The sequence below is a fragment of the Phocoena sinus genome, chromosome 19 (genome assembly GCF_008692025.1).
Source record: "Phocoena sinus isolate mPhoSin1 chromosome 19, mPhoSin1.pri, whole genome shotgun sequence".
NCBI classification, from domain to species: Eukaryota; Metazoa; Chordata; class Mammalia; order Artiodactyla; family Phocoenidae; genus Phocoena; species Phocoena sinus.
In genome coordinates, this window is record NC_045781.1 from 55144162 (window position 1) to 55165476 (window position 21315).

Sequence of the window (21315 nt, forward strand, 5' to 3'; positions counted from 1 at the left end):
GAAGAGCAGTATTTAGACAAAGAGCTGCTGAGCTACGGTACCGGTAATAGGGAGTTTTTCTGTGACCTCTATATGTCTGCTGACATAAGCCATCATTAACAACGATTTCCAAATGCATCACAAAACCACAGATGAGAGCCCCATCTCAGGGGAGCCATCGACCGATGACAAAGCAAGGTTGGGAGCCCCGACCCCAAGGACCATCGACACTACCGCACGCTGCCTTCTGACCTTCGCTGAGGTGGCCCCAATTTGGGACTGTGGCCACCCTCCCCTCCCTCGCTCAGTGAGAGTCTTGTTCATGAAGAGATGGTCCTCAGAGGGCGTTCATAAAACTCCACTCTCAAAGAACCTGACCCTTTGGTTGGTCTGTGAAGCCTCATCACGGGCCAAGGATGGGTTATCAGTGTGAAACAGCTCCTGAACCAGTCAGTCCCACAGCCCTAAGGACCCCTCAGGACCTAGAGACCCCAGGCAGGGCCCACTTGGTTCAAAGTCCTGCTCCTCTTTTCAAGGCTCCTTGCCTTCACTGACTACGTGTAAGTTAATTTGCAGCATAAAGTCATTGTCTGAAAAGTTCTTGGGATATTGCCTGGCAGAACTCTGCTCAGAAACACCGGCAGGGGGCTTCCCTGGTGACGCAGTGGTTAAGAATCCACCTGCCAATTCAGGAGACACGGGTTCGAGCCCTGGTCTGGGAAGATCCTACATGCCGCTGAGCAACTAAGCCCGTGCGTCACAACTACTGAGCCCGCGAGCCACAACTACTGGGTCTGAGGTCTGGAGCCCATGAGCCACAACTACTGAGCCCACGTGCCTAGAGCCTGTGTTCCACAACAAGAGAAGCCACCGCAATAAGAAGCCCACACACCACAACGAAGAGTAGCCCCCGCTCGCCACAACTAGAGAAAGCCCACGTGCAGCAATGAAGACCCAACGCAGCCAAAAAGAAACGCCGGCGGTGGTCGCTAGGCATTCTCTCCTTTGTAGCCCCTTCCTCCCCCAGCCCTCCTGTATACTCCTCTCCACCCTGCATTTCCCTCTCTCTCTCCTATCAACTACCTTTACCACCCCCTACCCTTCTCCCATCTCTTCCCTCCTCCAGCTCCAGTCTAGGGCTAGAAAGGAGGGAGGGACTTAGGAAAAGAGAGTAGAGGTAAGGCAGGAGGCGGAGGAATATGAAGGAAATAGGATGACGCAAACAGGGAGAGATTACCACAGAGGGCATGGGAAGAGGGGTGAAGAAAAGAGGGGGGTCAGATTTATCTGGAATCACCAAGGCCACCAGGATGAGCTGCTCTAATAAATTTCCCAAAAACTATAAACGGCACATAATCCCCACCAAGCTCTTAATGACTCCCTGCCCTCTCCCACCCCTCCCACCCACACTTGAAATCTCCTGAGGCTCAGAATCACTGAGGGACAGATTCTGACTGGTCACACCCAGTATGCTCACCACGGTGACCCTGACACAGATCCACATTGATCCAGGGGCCCTGCCTTCTCCCAAAAAAGACCCTTGTCTTCCCCTCTGCCTTTTCCCAAAGCTGGCACTGGCTGGAGGACGAAACCCAGAGGAGACAGAGGATCTGCCACGAGTCAAGCAGTGTGATGTTTCCTCACACTTTTGCAAATGCTCTGAAAAATTTTTTTCATTACACACAAAAACACATACTAGGTGTAGAATAATTAGGAGCACAAACAAGCGAGAAAAAAAAAAAAAAAAGCCTCACCACCTAAATAACCCTAGAAAACTCCCTAAGTGGCACCTAAGTAAACCTTTGGGTGCATGTCCTTTGATCTCTTTAGCTGCTTTCACATCTGTCCAATTCCTGTCGTATCCCCAGCACAAACCACAGCGCCAGCCACATAGTAGGCACTCAATAAATATCTACCGGTCAACAGAAAGAAAAAAAGAGAGAGAGAGAGAAGTAATCATTTCATAATTTCCATCCAATACCGAACTTCAGAGCAAGACAAAAGAAAGGGGGAAGGAGACAGCAGGAAATTGCCCCAGAGCTGGGCTGAAGCTGCCCTTACCTTATATAGACTCCCTAAGAAGTTATGCAAACAAGGTTCAGTAAGGGAAAAAACAACCCACACTCCAAAAAGCTGAGCTGTCAGCTTCCACCAAGCAAGCTCCCTAGAGCGGGCATGAAAGGAAACAGGAAAGAATTCAAACATCCTGCCGCCTGGGGCAGAGGGACAGCTGGCCGGTTGCCACAGCTGCATCATTTCCATCAAGTTGCTGATGTGGGAGCCCAGGCAGCGACAGACAAAGACCTGGAAGTGCTAAATGTCCTCCCTCTCTTGGACACGGAGAACAAGGGCTCCATGGATGTGTATACAGTCCTTGCATGTGAGATCACACTGTCTCTGCACATTGATTCTTTGTCCCACCCCTTCCTCAAAGCAGTAGACTTCTCAAATGATTCCTTCCTCGTTGCATTTTTGTGAAGTGAATGACCCAGCTTTCCTAGTTTGACAGAGAACACAAGAAAATGGAGTACAGAATATAGCCAGGGGAAAAGAAAGATGATGACTTTGGTAGAACCCTCAGGGAACGGGCTGATCTGGAGACCCAAATTATCAGGATAGCTAAAGGTTTTCCCTCAGTGACAGCACCATAACTTTTTTTTTAATGACTACTTTTACTTCCTTAAATGGCAGTCAGCGTGTTACATCGGGCTTCACCTTCTGACTTAGAGAACAGTGGCTGTAACCAGTTCCTGGAGGCTCTGAGTACATAATTGCAGCGTTGACAATGAGACACTCCGAAGACACTGAAGGATTCGGTGTCTGATTGCCTGAGCACTGTGTCCCGGTGTGCACGGCTCTGCATTCTCGTATCCACTTTTTATAGTTTTGCTGTTTCTTCCACTGCTGTTAGTCATTTGACAAACACTTGTTGACAATTTTTGGTTCAAAGACTTTGCTGAATAAGACACAATATGAACCCTCAAAAAATACACAATCTAGCGGGGCAAGTAAGAAAAACTAAGTGTGTGGACACAATGAAGTTAGCACCATAGGCACGAGGCATCACAGGGCATATGGGAACATCAAAGAAAGAAAGAAATTAACTCTTCCTGTGGGGTGGTGATCAGGGAAGCCTTCACAGAGGAGGTGATGTTTGAACTGGGTCTTGAAGGATGACCTAGAGTTCACCCAGCTGATGAGGGTAATGAGGAAGAAGGGGGCCCATGTTAACAACTTGAGGGATAGATTCTGACAGAACTCCACAGACAAAAACACCAGCTTCTGCGGGTAAGTTCAGAATGCCTTCCTCTACCAGTCCCTCTCTCTATCTCTGACTTGCCACAGGCTAGAGGGGCATATAATTAGCTTATTATTACTGTGTGTAAAACAAGAGCTTAAAGGCTCAGAGTGACATCCCTGAGGGCTCCTGCAGTCTGCTCATCCCTGCACCAGGAGGCCAGGAATCCTGTTCCCTGTGACATCTCCAGTGCCCACAACGGTGCCTGACACACCGTCCATGCTCAGTAAACATTTCTCGAGTAAATGAGGAGCCTCTGCCCATCTTCTTTAGCAGCTCAGAAGCACGTTGGTCCCCAATCCTCAGCTGCGTCACTTCACTGAGAGATGCTATCTTATAAGAATAAAGCCAATCCCCTCCCTGGATTTTAAAGGTGTAGATTCTAATGAAGAGACCAGCAGAAATGATCAGATGTGGACAGACAGGTAGCAATTACCTGGTCTGGACAAATGTGCCTTGTAAATAAAAGCACATGGGAAGGGCAGCCCAAGAACACGGTGATGGTAGGATTAGCAACGCCTGCATAACGTGGGGGTTCTTCTCTCCCTTCCCTGCTCATCACCAAGCACGGGGCCCCAGAGGTGCAAAGCAAACGCCAACCCTCAGCAGCTCAGAGATCCAGGAAACCCAGGTTCAAGTCCCCACTCTGCCTCTCTCTGCTGTGTGACCAGGGCTCACTGGCATCCCCTCTCTGATCCCCAATGTTCTGAGCTAGGTGTGTGGGGGGGTTTCTCTGTCCCTGCCTCAGAGCCCCCGAGTGGTGGGGACAGACACACAAGTGGTTTTCATCCCCGTAGCTGTTGACACTCGCAGCCCTGGAGTCTGCCCACACATTTACAGCTGCGTCAACTCACTCTTTTATTGATTGTCTTAGCTACTAACGCACATGAACATCCAAGACAGACCTTCCGCTTTCCCTTAAGTACCCATGTCCGATGCAACAGTTGCAGGCAACGAAACAACTTCTGGGCACCAGCTTGGTGCCAGGCGCTGAACTGGAAGATGAAAACCCAGCCGTGGGTCCGGTGCTGTGTCTGTCTGTCAATCCTCATCAGAATTGTGGAAGGGCTCAGAACTGAACCTGGCACAGAGGCAGCGCCACTAAAAACGCCAGACAGTGGTGATGACAAGGACGTGGCTGGCTATTTCAGGGCACACGGAGGCAGCGGGAAATGAGAGCCGGGAGATGATCAAGTTCAGTGAGCACGAGGGGCGGGGCTGAGCGTGTCCTGGGCGCGGGGGTTTGGAAAGGGGCCGTGGGGGAAAGCAGGTCTGACACGGAGGGAAAAGCGGCAGGCAGAACCACAAATGTGGACGTGGGAAGGAACGACAGGAAGACCCAAGGCGAAATTCTGCAAGGTCGCAGGACAAAAGACATGGGAATAAAATGCATGCTGTTCAGGCAAAATCAGTCCTCTGACCCCACCTCCCTGCACACGCAAGGCCACCACCCTGCTGGATTTCTGTCAACCCCCTCACCCTGTTTCTTTTCTTTTTTCCAAAAAAAACCTATTTATTTATTTATTCTGCGCCGGGTCTTAGTTGTGGCACGTGGGATCTTTCATTGCGGCATGCATGCGGGTTCTAGTTCCCCGATCGGGGATGGAACACGGGCCCCCTGCACTGGGAGTGCAGAGTCTTACCCACTGGACCACCAGGGAAGTCCCACCCCCTTTCTTCTCCACGTTTTAAAAACTAAGATAGTAAAAAAAATAAATAAAAACTAAGATAGTTACATACCATAAAATTCACCCCTTTCAAACGTACAATTCGTTGGTTTTCGGTACATCCACAAGGTTGTGCAACCATCACCATTGTCTATTTTCGAACATTTTCATCACCTCAAAAGGCGACCCCATGCCCATGAATAGTCACTCCTCGTCCCCCGTCGCCACTCCTGGCAACCAATAATCTGCTTTCTATCTCCGTGGATTTGCTTCTTCTGGAAACTTGAAATAAATGGAATCACAACACGTGGCCTTTCAAGTCTGACTTCTCAGCAATAATGTGTCACTCAGCGTCATGTTTTCAAGGTTCACCCATGTGATAGCATGAATTAGCACTTCATTTGTTTTTATGACTGAGTAATATTCCATTGATGGATGGACCACATTTTGTCTATCCGTGCATCAGCTGATGGACATTTGGGTGGTTTCCACTTTGGGGACTGTGAATAATCCTGCTGTGAACATTCATGTACAAATTTTTGTGTGTTTTCATCTCTCTCGGGTAGATACTAAGGCATGAAATAGCCAGGCTTAACCTTTCAGGAACTGCTAAACTGTTTCCCATGGGGGCTGCACCAGTTTCCCTTCCCACCAGCAGTGCATGAGGGTTCTGAATCGCAATATCCTCTCAACACCTTTTATTATAGTCTCCTTGTGATGCCTCACTGTGGGTTGATTTGCGTTTCCCTAATGACAATGATGCTGAGCATCTTTTCATGTATTTACTGGCCATGTGTATGTCTCCTTTGGAGAAATGTCGATTCAAATCCCTTGCCTAGGGCTTCCCTGGTGGCAGAGTGGTTAAGAATCCACCTGCCAATGCAGGGGACACGGGTTCAAGCCCTGGTCCGGAAAGATCCCACATGCCGTGGAGCAACTAAGCCCGTGCGCCACAACTACTGGGACTGCGCTGTAGAGCCCGCAAGCCACAACTACTGAAGCCCACACATCTATAGCTGGTGCTCTGCAACAAGAGAAGCCACCGCAATGAGAAGCTCGCGCACCACAATGAAGAGCAGCCCCAGCTCGCCACAACTAGAGAAAGCCCGCGCGCAGCAACAAAGACCCAACACAGCCAAAAATAAATAAATTAAAAAAAAATTTTTTTAATCCCTTGCCCATTTTTTACTTGGGTTATTGGTCTTGGTATTGTTGAGTTGTAGGAGTTCTTTATATATTCTGGAAGCTAGACCATTGTTGGACGTTTCGTTTGAGGGCCTCCCCTTTTGCTGGGCTCATTCCTCACCCAGATACCCGCATGCCCGGCTCCTTTTCATTCAGGTCTTGCCTTAGCGTCACCTCCTCTTTAGGCCTCCCCTGACCACCCTGGCTAACAGTGGCCTCCCCACAATCCATCTCTGGCCCATTGCTTCGTTTCATTTTCTTAGCACTCATCTCATTCTGAAAAGATCAGATTTGCTAGCTTATCTATTAGCTACCCCTGCATTCCCATGGAATGTAAGCTCTGTGATCTGGATCCCCCAACTTCCCCAGTACCAAGAGTGCCTGGCACAAAGTAGGTCCGCAGTGTACGTTTGTTGGATAATGAGTAGTTACAAAGCGCCGAAGAAGAGAGTAAGTTACTTTCCCCAAATCGAACACACGGCAGTAGGTTTTGGCAAATCAAGAACAGAGCAAGTGGGACTTCCCTGGTGGCGCAGTGGTTAAGAATCTGCCTGCCAATGCACGGGACGCGGGTTCGAGCCCCGGTCCGGGAAGATCCCACATGCCGCAGAGCCCGTGCGCCACAGCTACTAAGCCTGCGCTCTAGAGCCCGCAAGCCACAACTACTGAAGCCTGCGCGCCTAGAGCCCGTGCTCCGCAACAAGGGGAACTGCTGCAATAAGTCCGCGCACCGCAACAAAGAGTAGCCCCCGCTCGCTTCAACTAGAGAAAGCCCGCGCACAGCAAGGAAGACCCAACGCAGCCAAAAAAAAAAAAAAGAACAGAGCAAGTCACATAAATCAACTATACTTCAATAAAATTAAAAACAAAACAAAACAAACACAAAAAAACAGAGCAAACGGTATCCCAGCTCAGGGCTGCAAGAGCTCGCCGGAGTGAACACAGGCTCCCTCCTTGGTTGGGCAGGGAGCTCACAAAGGGGCTGCACAGAGCCTGGCTCTTCTCACTCCTCCTCAGGAGCCCCAGCGTGTGGCCCAGAGGGGCCTGCGGCCTGCCCAAGGCAGCAGCTTCCTTTATCTGCAAAGCATGAACAGTGTATCCTCCATTCTAGAGCCAGGGTAGAATCATAGCCAAAAAAGAGGAAGAACACCACTTCCGGGTCACATCAGATGACCTCCAAGGGCCATCCCTTCGGCCAAAAGTAGCAGAGGGCTTCCCTGGTGGCGCAGTGGTTGAGAGTCCGCCTGCCGATGCAGGGGACGCGGGTTCGTGCCCCGGTCCGGGAAGATCACACATGCCGCAGAGCGGCTGGGCCCGTGAGCCATGGCCGCTGGGCCTGCGCGTCCGGAGCCTGTGCTCCGCAACGGGAGAGGCCGCAACGGTGAGAGGCCCGCGTACTGGAAAAACAAAAAAAAAAACGTAGCAGAGTGACAATTCTTCCCTGGGAAGAATGGAGGCGTTTGAATTACGAAGTGTTGCTCCCCAGAGACCATCACAGGCTCTTCACTTGAATAAAGGCAGAAAAAGTACCTCTGAGCTGCATATTCTTAGAAATGTACCACCAGCCAGAGACACAGGCCTCGGGTCTGCCCCTTGGCATTCAAGAAAAAAGCGTGTGGAAAATTGTTAAGAGGATAGCTCCTAAGAGTTCCTATTCCAGGAGAAAAACATTTTTTTTTTCTTTTCTTTTTATTGTATCTATATCAGACGGTGGATGTTAACTCAACCTATTACGGTCATCATTTCGTGATATATGTAAAGCAAACCATCATGCTGTACCCCTTAAGCTTATACAGTGGTGCATGCCAATTATTTCTCAATAAAACTGGGGGAGGGGAAGAGGAAAAAAAAGAAAAGAGCTCGCCCTTGGTCTTCCCTCCTTGTTTCAAAAGAATTTCAGCTGCAAGCGCTGCAGGGGGTCAGGAATGGTGGCCAGGAGCACAGGCACTGGGTGAGGAGCACAGCTCCGCCTCTGTGCAACCCCGGGCCAGTGACTTTATGGCTCTGAGCCTCAGTTTTCCTGTCTATGAAATGGGAATGACAACAGGGCCTACAACATGGGGTCACGGTATCGATGAAATGAAATCACGATTACGTAACTCTGGCTGGCAAAACAATGGCCCCTAAAGATGTCCACAGCCTAATCTCCAGAACCTGTGACTCTGTGACTTGACACGGCAAAGGGGACTCGGTGGGTGTGATTAAATTAAGGATCTCGGCATGGGGAGATTATCCCGGATGATCCGAGTGGGCCCAAAGTCATCACTCAAATAGGGAAGAGAGGGAGGCAGAAGAATCAGAGAAGTGGCATCGCGAGAAGGACTCAACCAGCCATCGCCGGCCTTGAAGGTGGAAGAAGGGGCCACAAGCCAAGGGATGCAGGCGTCTCTAGAAGCTGGAAGAGGCCAGGAAATCAGTTCTCCTTTCAAGCCTCCAGAAGGTACACAGCCGGCCCACACCTTGATGTTAGCCCAGTGAGGTTGATTTTGGATTTCTGCCCTCCAGAACTCTAAGATGAGAAAAGTACATTGTTTTAAACCACTAAGTTTGTGGTCATCTGTTACAGCAGCCACAGGAAACTCATACAATGACCTCAGCACAATTCCTGGCACAATAAAAGCCCAGCGTTCACCATTATTTTTGAAGTATTACTATTACTTATTATTGGCAAGGAAGCTTACACAAATACACGGATGATAAAAAAAGATTAAGTACGTGAGGAAAAATGAGACAGATGACCAGAAACTAAGTCCAGAATTAAACAGGATGTCAGGCAGGTTAATTTCAAATACACTGATGAAATAAAACACAAAATGACCCTATGAGAGGCCCATGTACAGGAAAAAAAAAAAAAAAAAAAACACGAAATGCTGAGGTTAACAGCCCTGCCTTCACATACGGGCCTCTGGGGACCTGCCCCTGCAGAGGCCACTGAGTGGAATCTGAAAAGCCGAAAGCATCAAATTAAGTCGGTGAGGAATGCAGCCACGCATGGGCTCCGGGGCAGGGAGCTGGGCCAGAGGCCAGTGCGGGTGAGGGTTTCAGAGCCTCGGCACCTGCTGGCACTCCATACAGGCCACTGGGCTGTTATATTGGCAGAGGGAACAGCGGGCCGTCCAGGGCTGAGCTCAGCTCTCAAACATCTCAGGGGACTGTGTTCATTCATCTATTCAACACCCACCTGGAGAGAATGCCAGGTGCTGATGATACAGCAGAGAACCAAGCAGAGCAGGCTTCTGCCCCCCAGGAGCTCAGATTCTAGCAGGAGAGTCAGACACCAAACAGATACATGAACAGTCATGTGGATATAGCCTGGGGAGTTAGGAAGTGCTACAGCCCGCGACTTGGGTCCACACAAGGGAGTGACACACCCACTGGTGAAAAAGAGATTGGGATATCATCTCACACCAGTCAGAATGGCCATCATCAAAAAATCTACAAACAATAAATGCTGGAGAGGGTGTGGAGAAAAGGGAACCCTCTTGCACTGTTGGTGGGAATGTAAACTGATACAGCCACTATGGAGAACAGAATGGAGGTTCCTTAAAAAACTAAAAATAGAACTACCATATGACCCAGCAATCCCACTACTGGCCATATAACCTAAGAAAACCGTAATTCAAAAAGAGTCATGGGCCACAATGTTCATTGCAGCTCTATTTGTAATAGTCAGGACACGGAAGCAACCTAAGTGTCCATCGACAGATGAATGGATTAAGAAGATGTGGCACATATATACAATGGAATATTATTCAGCCATAAAAAGAAACGAAATTGAGTTATTTGTAGTGAGGTGGATGGACCTAGAGTCTGTCATACAGAGTGAAGTAAGTCAGAAAAAGAAAAACAAGTACCATATGCTAACACATATATATGAAATCTAAAAAAAAAAAAGAAAAAAAATGGTCATGAAGAACCTAGGGTCAAGACTGGAATAAAGACACAGACCTACTAGAGAATGCATTTGAGGACACGGGGAAGGGGAAGGGGAAGCTGGGACAAAGTGAAAGAGTGGTATGGACATATATACACTACCAAATGTAAAACACAGAGCTAGTGGGAAGAAGCCGCATAGCACAGGGAGATCACCTCAGTGCTTTGTGACCACCTAGAGGGGTGGGATAGGGAGCGTGGGAGGGAGGGAAACGCAAGAGGGAAGAGACATGGGGATATATGTATATGTATAACTGATTCACTTTGTTATAAAGCAGAAACTAACACATCCTTGTAAAGCAATTATACTCCAATAAAGATGTTAAAAAAATAATAATAAATAAATAAATAAAAAGAGAGATTGGAACCAGGTAACCATGAGGGGTGGAGATGCTCCACTGAGGATACCACCGCCACACAGACAAAGTCTCCCTTTCCAGGATCTCGCCATGGAATTGAAGAAACAGACGCACGTGTAACCACCGCAGAATATGATGAGCATCACAAAGGCAATGAGGGTATCTGAGTGGAGGGGATATTTCCACTGGGCCTTGACGGATGTATAGAAGTCCTCCAGGAAAGCAAAACGGACGAGGACAGGGCCGGAAGAGGGAAGACTGCGCACAAGTCCCAAGGAAAGGGGAGGCAGGGCAGCACAGTGCAGGGGAAAGGCTGGGAGCCTCGGACACAGATCTGGATTCAAAGTCCAAGTTTTCTGCCTACTGTGCCATCTCAAGCAAGTGACTTTTTAAAAAAAATTTTGTTTATGGGATGAAACATTCTTTAAGTTCCATAGTGCTTTACAATTTTCAAAAGTGTCGCACACATGATTTCCTATAATCCCATAATAACCCTTTTTTCCCCGCTACCCCTAACTTGCCCCTCCCCCCCTCCCCTCTCCCCACTGGTAACCACTAGTTTGTTCTCTGTATCTGTGAGTCTACCAAGCAAGTGACTTTTGACTCTCCAAGGAAACCATCAGATTCCTTATCAGTAAAATGGGGCTGACTCCTACTCTGGTCCGTTGTACATATTACATACACACCCCTCATGGATAAGAAAAATTATAATAGATGAGCCAATACATGCAAAGCGCCACACACTGCGGGGCATTTGGCCTCCATGGGGTCAGAATCATGTGTTGGGAGTGTGCATGCGTGGGGTGAGCTGGCGAGCATCCCATCCTAAAGGACATTCCATGTCATCTCTAAGCATTTGGACCTTACGGGCAAAAACTACAAAAGGTTGTTAAAGGGAGAGAGAAGTCTCCCCACCCCTGCCTGGACTGCAAACTCGCCAGGGTCAGGAAAGGGTCAACTCAGCACTCAGCAAAGGGATTCCCTAGAGCAGGCACTCAATAAATATCCCAGAGAAGGAAAAGCCAGCGCCAAGGGTGGACCCCAGGAAACACCCACACTTATGGGGCACGAAAGGGAAGGAGAACCAGCAGAAGGAAGCGAGAGCAAGAGATGAGAAACAGAAAAGGAGAACTAGGCAAGCTTTGCAGTGCAGAAGCAGAAGGATGGGAAAATTATCTTTTCAGTGAGTAGTGGTCGCTGACGAAGGCTGGAAGGAGGGAAAGTGGAATAAAGACAAAGAAACGGGGCTTCCCTGGTGGTGGTGCAGTGGTTAAGAATCTGCCTGACAACGCAGGGCACACGGGTTCGAGCCCTGGTCCATGAAGACCCCACATGCCGCGGAGCAACTATGCCCGTGCGCCACAGCTACTGAGCCCACGTACCACAACTACTGAAGCCCGCACACCTAGAGCCCGTGCTCTGCAACAAGAGAAGCCACTGCAATGAGAAGCCTGTGCACCGCAACGAAGAGCAGCCCCCTCTCGCCACAACTAGAGAAAGCCCACGTGCAGCAACGAAGACCCAACACAGCCAAAAATAAATAAATAAAATAAATAAATTTATTTTTAAAAAGACAAAGAAACGGCCACTAAATTTGCCACCAGAAGGTGACAGAGGACCTGTGCACAGGGTGCCAAGCTCTGGTTATGGGGGGGATGCCAGGATGTAACGAGGTGAAAAAACGATGGGAGATGAGGACGTAGATATAACATCTATATGATCCACAAGCAATACTTTCAAAAAGTTTGCATTAACGTCTAAAGATTTTCAAGGAGCAGAAACTCAATTCATTTCAACTAATTGAACACTTTTGCTGAACCACAGACACCCTACTTACCAGGAAAAGGGACATCTAGCAAACTTCTCCATGGGAGATGGGCCCAAAAACTCCAAAGGAAGCACAAATATCACCCAGAAGAGCTGTCACAAAGCCCACGCATCTCATGACACAAAGAAGCGACACAATGCAGCTCAGGACCTCCCAGCAACGGATGTGTGGGCCAAGAAGGCAGTGGGAGAGTGAATTTTGCAGAAAACTGTGAGGTAATGTCTCAGTAGCCCTTCAGGTGCCACTTAAGACTCAGCACCCAACATTGTTTCTGGAGCAACAGAAGCGATGTTTCAATCAATGTTTGTTGAATACTGAGGAACAGACTACATAGCACTTTACAATGTCCAAAGCACTGTCACAGATTTACAGCTTCCTTTTGACCTCATATTGCCTTACACTCACTAGACAATTTCTCTTCATCCCTTCTCACACCAATTTCTAAATTTGAGCGAAGCTAAGGGGAAAAGATCCACATGTAGAAGAGCAAAATACATAGACCGTCACTTGTACGTGTGTTGTACAGCTGCACAGGCAGAGGCCATGGACAGCAAGTGTATTTGTCTCTTTCCCGTTCCATCCCTCTTGCAGTAACAGCAAAGATTCTCTCCTTGACTAAACTGTAACCAGGCTCTTCTGAGCTCTTTTTCAACTAGGTCTCAACTTCTGGACTTCTGTGTTCATCCCTGCCTTATCCGACTTTAGCAAGGATCCTGCCAAGTCAGTTGAGCCAGAATCCCCCATCCTCCATATCCGATCACCCTCGATATCTAAATTGGGTTCCTCATTCCCACCCTCCCCCGGTGATGTCTGATCACTGGCCTGCCTTCAGCAAGTATCCCGTTAAGTCAGTTCAGCAAGAATCCCCCGTCACCCCTGACCCTTCCGCTTGGTAACTTTCTATCCACGGATCCCCACCTTGCTCCTTCACTATAAATTCCCACTTTTCCTTGTTGTATTCAGAGTTGGACCTGATCTCTCTCCCCTGTAGTGGTCCCTACACCTACCCCAACAGTCCCCTGAACAAAGTCTGCCTTACTGCTCTTTAACAAGAGTTAGAATGAATGGTTTTTTTCTTTAACAATAAAGACACCCCCGTTTCCTTAGGAACCATCCCACTGCCACACTCAGTCCCTGGTGGGGCTGATCCCATCCCAGAGCGGCATTACCTATACCTCAGCTAATGCATTTTGCCACTCTTCTTGGGAGCAGAGCAGACTAGAGAAGGGGGCTGTGAGAGAGAAGGAGAATGCATGGTCAAGAAGGGCCTCTTTCTTAAATATCTATGCCAAGGGGTCAGGCAGCCTCTCCTAACATACCTCCCATGATGGGGGTCTTACTACCACCAGTGACAGCCCATTCTAACTTGAGGCCAGTTCTTCCTCAGGCAAACCCAAAATCTGTCCCTGAAATTTCTACTGTTTGGTGCTCTACTACATGGGGTTGGGGTGAGGGTAGGAACACTGAATAAGTCCACACCTTCCATAAGACAGCTCCCCAAACATCTGAAGACAACACTCCTGTCCCCCTGAGGTGTCTCTCCTAGTGAAATATGCCCCATTTCCTCAGTCAGTTCTCACATGAGAGGTTTTGAGTTCCTTGCCCAACCTGGATTCTCCTCTCTTAGCCTGTCCCAGCCATCTACTCTGGGTGCTATGACCAGGACTCCTTTAGAGGGAAATGAGAAAGAACCCTCTCAAGCTGCCTTAAGGAAAAAAAAAAAAAAATTAGTTGGCTCATGAAAGCAAACAGCCAGGAGAGAGCTTTAGGCATGGCTGGATCCAGGAGTTTAAGCCATGTCATCTGTTCTCCATCCTCCATCTTTGGCTCTATACCTGAGTTCTCAGGTTCCCTCTCCAAATGGTTGATGGGTGCTGCAAGCCCCAAGCCTTCAATGTGCTTACAGATCTTAATCCCAGAGAAAGATAAAGGGACCCAAAGTCTAAGGGATGGAGCTGATTGGTTTGACTTGAGTCACCTGGGCCCAACCCTGAACCAATCAGTTAACAGACTTGTTAACAGTTAATGGCTTAATCTGATTGGCCAGATCTGGGTCATGTGCCCTCTCAGTGGGGAGAGACAGAGTCAACCTCACTGGAACTACATTGGCTGAGCAGGATTATTATAAAATGACAGGGAGAAGTTCCTCCAAAGGATGGCATGCTGGACAGACAAAAACATGCAACCCCACATCTCTCTGTGAGTGATGTTTGAGCTGAACACTCCAGACTCACCAGAGCATCATGGGAATATCATCTGCACCCAGACAGACCACCTTCCAAAGTGCTACATTAACAGTAACCACATTTATTGAGCAGCCACTCTAAACCAGGCATTGCCCTACAAGCTTTATGTGTATCATGTCAATTTGCCCTCACAACCCTGTACACCATGTGCAATTACTATCCGCATGTTACAGAAGAGGAAACAGAGAATCTGGGAGACTTGACCAAGGTCACACAGCGCAGCAAGGCTACAACTCAAGGCAAGACACCTTGGCTCCAACATCGATGCTCGTAACTGTAACTGATCGGCTCTAAAATCTGCACCAACAGAAAACTGGATTCATTCCCAGTCGGCTGGATTCTTTCTAAAATAGAACTGCTTGCAACAGAGTATTTTGGGGTCCATCAATAAAAGATGTATTAAACAATGCTACATTTATATGAGAACATTCTGGAGCTACTTTATAAATTTATTTATTTATTTTTGGCTGTGTTGGGTCTTTGCTGCTGTGCGCGGGCTTTCTCTAGTTGTGGCAAGCACGGACTACTCTTTCTTGCGGTGCACGGGCTTCTCATTGCGGTGGCTTCTCTTGTTGCGGAGCATGGGCTCTAGGCACACGGGCTTCGTAGTTGTGGCACGTGGGCTCAGTAGTTGTGGCTCGCGGGCTCTAGAATGCAGGCTCAGTAGTTGTGCACGGGCTTAGTTGCTCCGCGGCATGGGGGATCTTCCTGGACGAGGGCTCGAACCCGTGTCCCCTGCATTGGCAGGCGGATTCTTAACCACTGCGCCACCAGGGAAGCCCAAAACTCCATTGCTTTTTTTTTTTTTTTTTTTTTGCGGTATGCGGGCCTCTCACCGCTGTGGGCCCTCCCGTTGCGGAGCACGGGCTCCGGACGTGCAGGCCCAGCAGCCATGGCTCACGGGCCCAGCCGCTCCGCGGCACGTGGGATCCTCCCGGACCGGGGCACGAACCCGTGTCCCTGCATCGGCAGGCGGACTCCCAACCACTGCGCCACCAGGGAAGCCCCTGGAGCTACTTTAAAGGCTGGGCGATGACAATAGAACATCAGCTCCATGAGGACAGGGGCTTTCTCTGCATCTATATTTATCCTCAGTGCCTAGAACAGTACCCTACAGAGTAGCCGCTCGTATACACTGGAGGAAGGAAAGAGGGAACGAACGAACGAATGAACAAATTTCTGAGCGTTAAACTATATCTGAACTATATCTGGTTTTTATTCTCTTCTTTCTGCTTAGTCTTGCTTTCTGAGCACCCTGCAAAGGACGTGTATTACTTGTAAGGTACAGAAACAAGACATGATTTCATAGACAACTCGAGCCATTGCCCCAACACACACACATGATCTGTAAGCCCTTATGCTGAGATCAGAGAGATCACGTGACCGGTCAATCTGCGAAACAGCTCCTTTCTCCTTTGCCAGCTGAGTCCTGGCTCCTCCCCACTGCCCGGGGCTCTGTTGGGGCAACCAAAGGCCCTCTAGCACAGCTCGGTACCCATTCCCTCCCCATTATCTCTTCCCCCTCCGATCTCTCTGGTGCTCTCAGACCACGTACGTTACTTCCACAACAGTTAAATCCACCAGTGAGGTGACAATCACAGTGATTACCATTTATGGAGCACTTACTGCATCTTTGGCACCATGGACCTGCTTCCTTAATCCTTAATCTGGCCAGCCCAGAAAGCTGGGCTGCTTTCTTAATCTTAAGAAAGAGCAGGGCTTCCCTGGTGGCGCAGTGGTTGGGAGTTCGCCTGCCGATGCAGGGGACACGGGTTCGTGCCCCGGTCCGGGAGGATCCCACGTGCCGCGGAGCAGCTGGGCCCGTGAGCCATGGCCGCTGAGCCTGTGCGTCCGGAGCCTGTGCCCCGCAACAGGAGAGGCCACAACAGTGAGAGGCCCGCGTACCGCAAAGAAAGAAAAGAGAAAAAAAAAAAAAAGAAAGAGCAGATGAACTTACCTGCTCCAGGTCCCACGACTGGCAAGTATTTGAACCCAGGCCTGTTTGAAGCAGCCCAGCCCTTCAACCACTGTGCTAACCACCTGTTACCATGTACTGAGCACATACTGCATGCAAGCCCAGGCTAAAGGTCTCATGCACGCCCGCATGGGGCCTACTGCGTGCCAGCCTGGGGTTGAGCGCCTCTCATGGGCAAACCCAGAGTTGAGTGCCTACTGCGTGCTGAGCTGGGGCATGCACTGAAAGCTTCAGAGCAGAAAGCACACTGTCATCCTAAGTGCTAGGAGAATAAAAATAATACCATAAAAAGTAACAGTAACACCAGGGAGGTGCTGGGCTCTCCTTTTAGACGTACTATTTCAGTTAACCCTCTCGGTCACCGTCAGAGGCAGGCACCATCAGGACCCGCATTTTACAGAGCAGAAAACTGTGGCACAGAGAAAGGGATGTCCTTGCCCAAGGCCACACAGCAAGGGGCAGAGCTGGGATGTGAATCTAGAGCTTTTCTGATTCCCAAGGGTTCTGGCTGTTGAAATACAGAAGGGATTGCACTAGACTGGTTTGCTGGCTCAATCCCAGATGGACAGATACAGGGGAGAGGAATTCTGCCCGGAGGGAACCTCCAAAATCACTGGCCTGCAGGCTGGGAGTATTACACAGGGTCAGGCCACGGATGCACAAAGAAGGGTGTGGGGAGCTATTGGGCAGGAGAGGTGGGTGGGGACCAACGGACTGGAATGGCAAGTAGGCAGCCTGTAAATGCAATGGGCAGATGGGAGCTATAGATGGTTAATGAGCAGAGGAGAAACTTGATTAGAGCCCTGCTTTAGGAAGAGTTATTCCCAGTGGGGGGTTGGGGTGGGGTAGAATGGTTGTAGGACAAGAAAGAACAAGGGCTGAGGGACTGTTGCAGTAAGCGCGGGCCATGGACCTGTTCTGGGTTTGCCCCTCTTCTGGAAGCAATATGACCTCCCATCCACTTTTCCCTTAGGAAACCACCCTCCCCCACCCTGTCTCCTGGTTTGGGTGGGCCTGCCCCTCCCCCTCTCCAGGGGTGGGCACCGATCCAGCTCTAGCCAGCCAGAATGGCGGAGATTGGTTCACAGTGGGCACATGAACCCAGCCAGGCCAAACAGTGGCTGTCAGTCTGGAGACTTCCATTGAAATTGGTGGCAAAGAGTCTGTCTCTCCCCATCTGGATGGCTTTGCCCACAGCCCGGAAGCTGGGATGGTTAGGGGGCATCTGTTATCACCGCTCAGGGAGAACCTGCCCTCCTGCCCCCAAGAAGGGCAATAAAGGAGGAAGACAGAGCTAGCAGCAGCAGGAGGGGAGGTTGAGTTTGGGCAGCCTTACCTGCAGCTGCTACTTGGCCTGGACTTGCCAACCGTGGAAGCCACACTGATTTTTTTTTTTTTTTGCTTAAGCTAACTGCACTGGGCTTCTCTCACTGCCCCTGACAGATCTCCCACCATTCCACACGGACTGAAGTTTGGGGCAAGAAGCAAGCGCAGAGGCGGTGATGGAGCGCTTAGTGCAGCAGGAAGGGGGCCAGGTGAGTCCAGCGCCAGACGAGCCAGTGTGGGGCGCGGAGGACTCCAAATCCTGCCGGCAGAAAGAAACAGGAGGACGAGGGCCCAGCGACTTTCCAGATCCATGACCTTCAGGAAGCAGCTCCTGCAGACAAGGACAGGCCAGCCTGGGGGCTGAGGAGAGGTGACAGGGAGAGGCTGCACGGGCACATTCCATTCTGGAAAACCTGGGGGAAGGACAGGAGAAGGAAGACAGTAGCCAGAGAGCACAGGAGAGGTGAAGGAGGGTGTTGCAGACAGACGATGCCCAAGGAGGGGCTCTCAGGGAGGAGAGAGAGCCCTGGGACCCTCCACCCCCTCATCCCCACAGTGCAGACGGAGGGGCGACCAGGTGCTGTTTTCAGGCTCCCAGGTCCGCTGTGACCTTGTGAGAGGTTTGGAAATAGGAAGGCTGGACCAGAGCGGGAGCCTGTCTACAGAGCACGGGAGCCTCAGGCCTGTCAGGACACCTGGCTGGGGATGAGGGCCACCAAGAAGCCTCCCTGCATCACGCGAATAGGCAAATGTGTCTTTTGTAACCTGCAAACAACCCCACAAGCCCTGACCAGAACCTGCTGTGTCACTGAAGAATCCTCATGGCTTAGAAATGAGACCCTAAACCACTTCCTCAGCAAGAAGGGGCCAAGAGCACAGATCTCAGAGCCAGCCTGTCCAGGTTCAAGTCCCAGCTCTGCCACGACCTTGCTGTGTGATCTCTGGCAAGTCACTTAACCTCTCTGGGTCTTGCTTTCCTCACCTATGGAAGTAACAGAGACAAGGCATGTCCAGCGTAGTGACTTGCATATAGAAAGTTACTACTCAGCGTTCTGAATCCTTGGTCACTGGGTTATGAGGACACGGCAGTGGGGTGGAACCAGCTTTTCTAACACAAAGAAGAGCAGACACGGCAACCATAACTCGCCTATACATTGTCCAACAGATGGCTGGGGAAGGAAGGTGGACTTCCAGCCAAAGAAGACGGAGCCTTCAGATCCCACAGCCCATTCATAAGATCAACAAGCAGCAGGGAGAGCATTTTTAGTTCTCCCACCAGGCCCTCCCCACTCCCATTCCTGTCATTGGGGGAAGGGTCTGAGTAGCAAACCGCAAAGCTCCAGGGAGGGAGGAAGTGTTCTCTGACCACAGCCTCGCCCCATGGCCGGGAGCATCTGTTCGGAACCTACTCACAGGATGCCCTTTCTTCCCGGGGTCACCTTCTCCTACTCAATGGAGAGAACAATAGCTTCAGAGGCAGGGGGCGGGGGGCAGGGGAAGACCCCATTTTGATGGGGGGTGGGGTGATGGATGGCCGGCAGGAGGAAACTGCTACCTTACTGTCCAGGGAGGAAAGAAGCCGGCCTATGAGAAAGCCTCAGGGCCAGCAAGGCAAAAAATACTGCTGAAACTCCCAGTTATGTACCAGATGGGGTGAAAGCCAGGAGTCTGCACTTACTCCACTTGTAAAAGCAGTCATCGTGGCGGCGGAAGGATAGAGGTGGTTCAGAGACTGGGCTCCTCCGCCAGGATTGGAACACAGCCCCCACTCCCACCCCGCTCTCCACAAGAGGCCCCGTGCACCTCATTAGATGTGAGTTGCGAAAGTACTTCACACATCTGATATTTTAAACAATCCTCCAAAAACAGTGAGTGAACGTCTAGAGGCAGCTCTTAGGAAGACGTTCTAGTTGAAAGAAGATTAAAAAAAAAACAAACCTCAGTACCACCCAGCCCATAGCAGACACTTTATAAACATTCTTTTAATTAGAGTAAATGCAAAATACCATTTGAATAAAGGAAAGGGGCCGTCGCATGATCCTGGGCACGATGAGTACTTTTTATTTATTTCACAAATGACCATGTCGTTTGCACAGGCACTGACTCACCAATTCTCACAACAGCCCTCTAAAATTACAGGAGAGGAAACCAAGGCCCCGAGAGGTAAAGTAACTTGCTCCAAACCACACAGCTAGAGGGTGGCCACGCGGGGATTCCAATCCACCTTGCTGACTGAATCCCCACCCTAACCTCCAGGCTGCACTGCCTGTGTCTGAATCTACCTGTTTCCAAGCTAGAGACCAGAGCCTGGAAAAGAGCCCATTCTCCAATCTCAGCTTTAAAAGGCCCTATTACCAATGATGCTGGGCCTTTTGCTTCTATGGGGTGGGGATGGGGGGTTGTGGTTCTACCTGCGTGCGTTCTTTCCTCCTAATGGTTCAACACACCGCAGGGAAGGGCAGAAAGTTTACAAACCCTAAGGATTCTGTTTGAAAGATTTCTTACATAAGTAGAAACCTGTTTAACCGCCTCACAGATCAAAATACATTTTCAACCCCACCCGACCCCACACCACCTTCCGGGTGCCCCTCCCGCCCCCCACCAGTGCCTATCTACCCACAAATATGCCCATTCTTCTGACTTTTCACACCACAGATTGGCTTTGCCTTTTCTATCATTTCATATACATGAGATCCTACGGTGGGTACACTTTCATATCTGGTTCTATAGTCTACAAATAAAAACATTTCACCAGCACACGGACAATGATTGTGGGAGAAGGGGGGTGGGTGAAGCTGACCGTTTCTAGCTCCTGCAATAAACGCTAGGATTGTTTTTATTGGGGCTCACTGACCGGTGGAAGGGGAAAGCGTGGAGGGCTGGAGCCAGGAGTTTGGAAGGGGAAAGCGTGGAGGGCTGGAGCGAGGAGTTTGGAAGGGGAAAGCGTGGAGGGCTGGAGCCAGGAGTTTGGAACAGCGGCAGCTGACGGTGGAAAACTAGCGACCCGCAGGAGGCAAAGGAGCTGCCGTGCCTGAAAAGGTTACCTTGGGAGAGAGGAAGCCAGGCGGTCGCCTCTGATCGCTCTGGATGCCCAGAGGGGAGAAGGCTTTGTGAGGCTTTAGAACGCTCAAATCTGGTTCCTACAGTGCCAGAGGCGCCCAGGGTGGCCACAGGCTCCGCCCAGTTTGGCCTCTGCCGCCCCTCCCCGGCACTGACAATATCCCAGAAGACGGGGAACTCCCCCAGATGGCGCGTCTCCCTACCTGTGCACTGTTGGATGAAGTCCTGATATTCCGCTCCCTGCTCGCCGGGAACGATGGTGGAGCCGTCATACTTAAAAGTCACCCTTTGGATTGGGAGAAGAGAAAAACACACACACACACATCAGCGTTGGTAGCTGCACAGTGCCGAGCTTCCAGCAGGACAATCTAAAAGATGCTCTGGCTAGGGAGAAGCCAGCTTTGGCTTTCCACGCCGTCCTGGGTTAAGGCTGCGGGACGACAGCACGGGATGACCCTT

At 50.1% G+C, this 21315-nt stretch overlaps 1 protein-coding gene across 3 annotated transcripts in view; it reads right to left on the reverse strand.

Annotated features, from left to right (window-relative positions):
* The window catches only part of COTL1 (coactosin like F-actin binding protein 1), a 74417-nt gene that overhangs the window by 22149 nt on the left and 30953 nt on the right, over positions 1 to 21315 (reverse strand). For 2 of the 3 annotated variants that reach the window (XM_032612402.1, XM_032612401.1), the window contains one exon: positions 21060 to 21142. In XM_032612402.1, the coding sequence (XP_032468293.1) occupies positions 21060 to 21142 (83 nt within the window). Of the gene's footprint in view, positions 1 to 16405; positions 21143 to 21315 lie in introns of those variants that run through there. The other variant, XM_032612400.1, reaches the window with a different exon arrangement.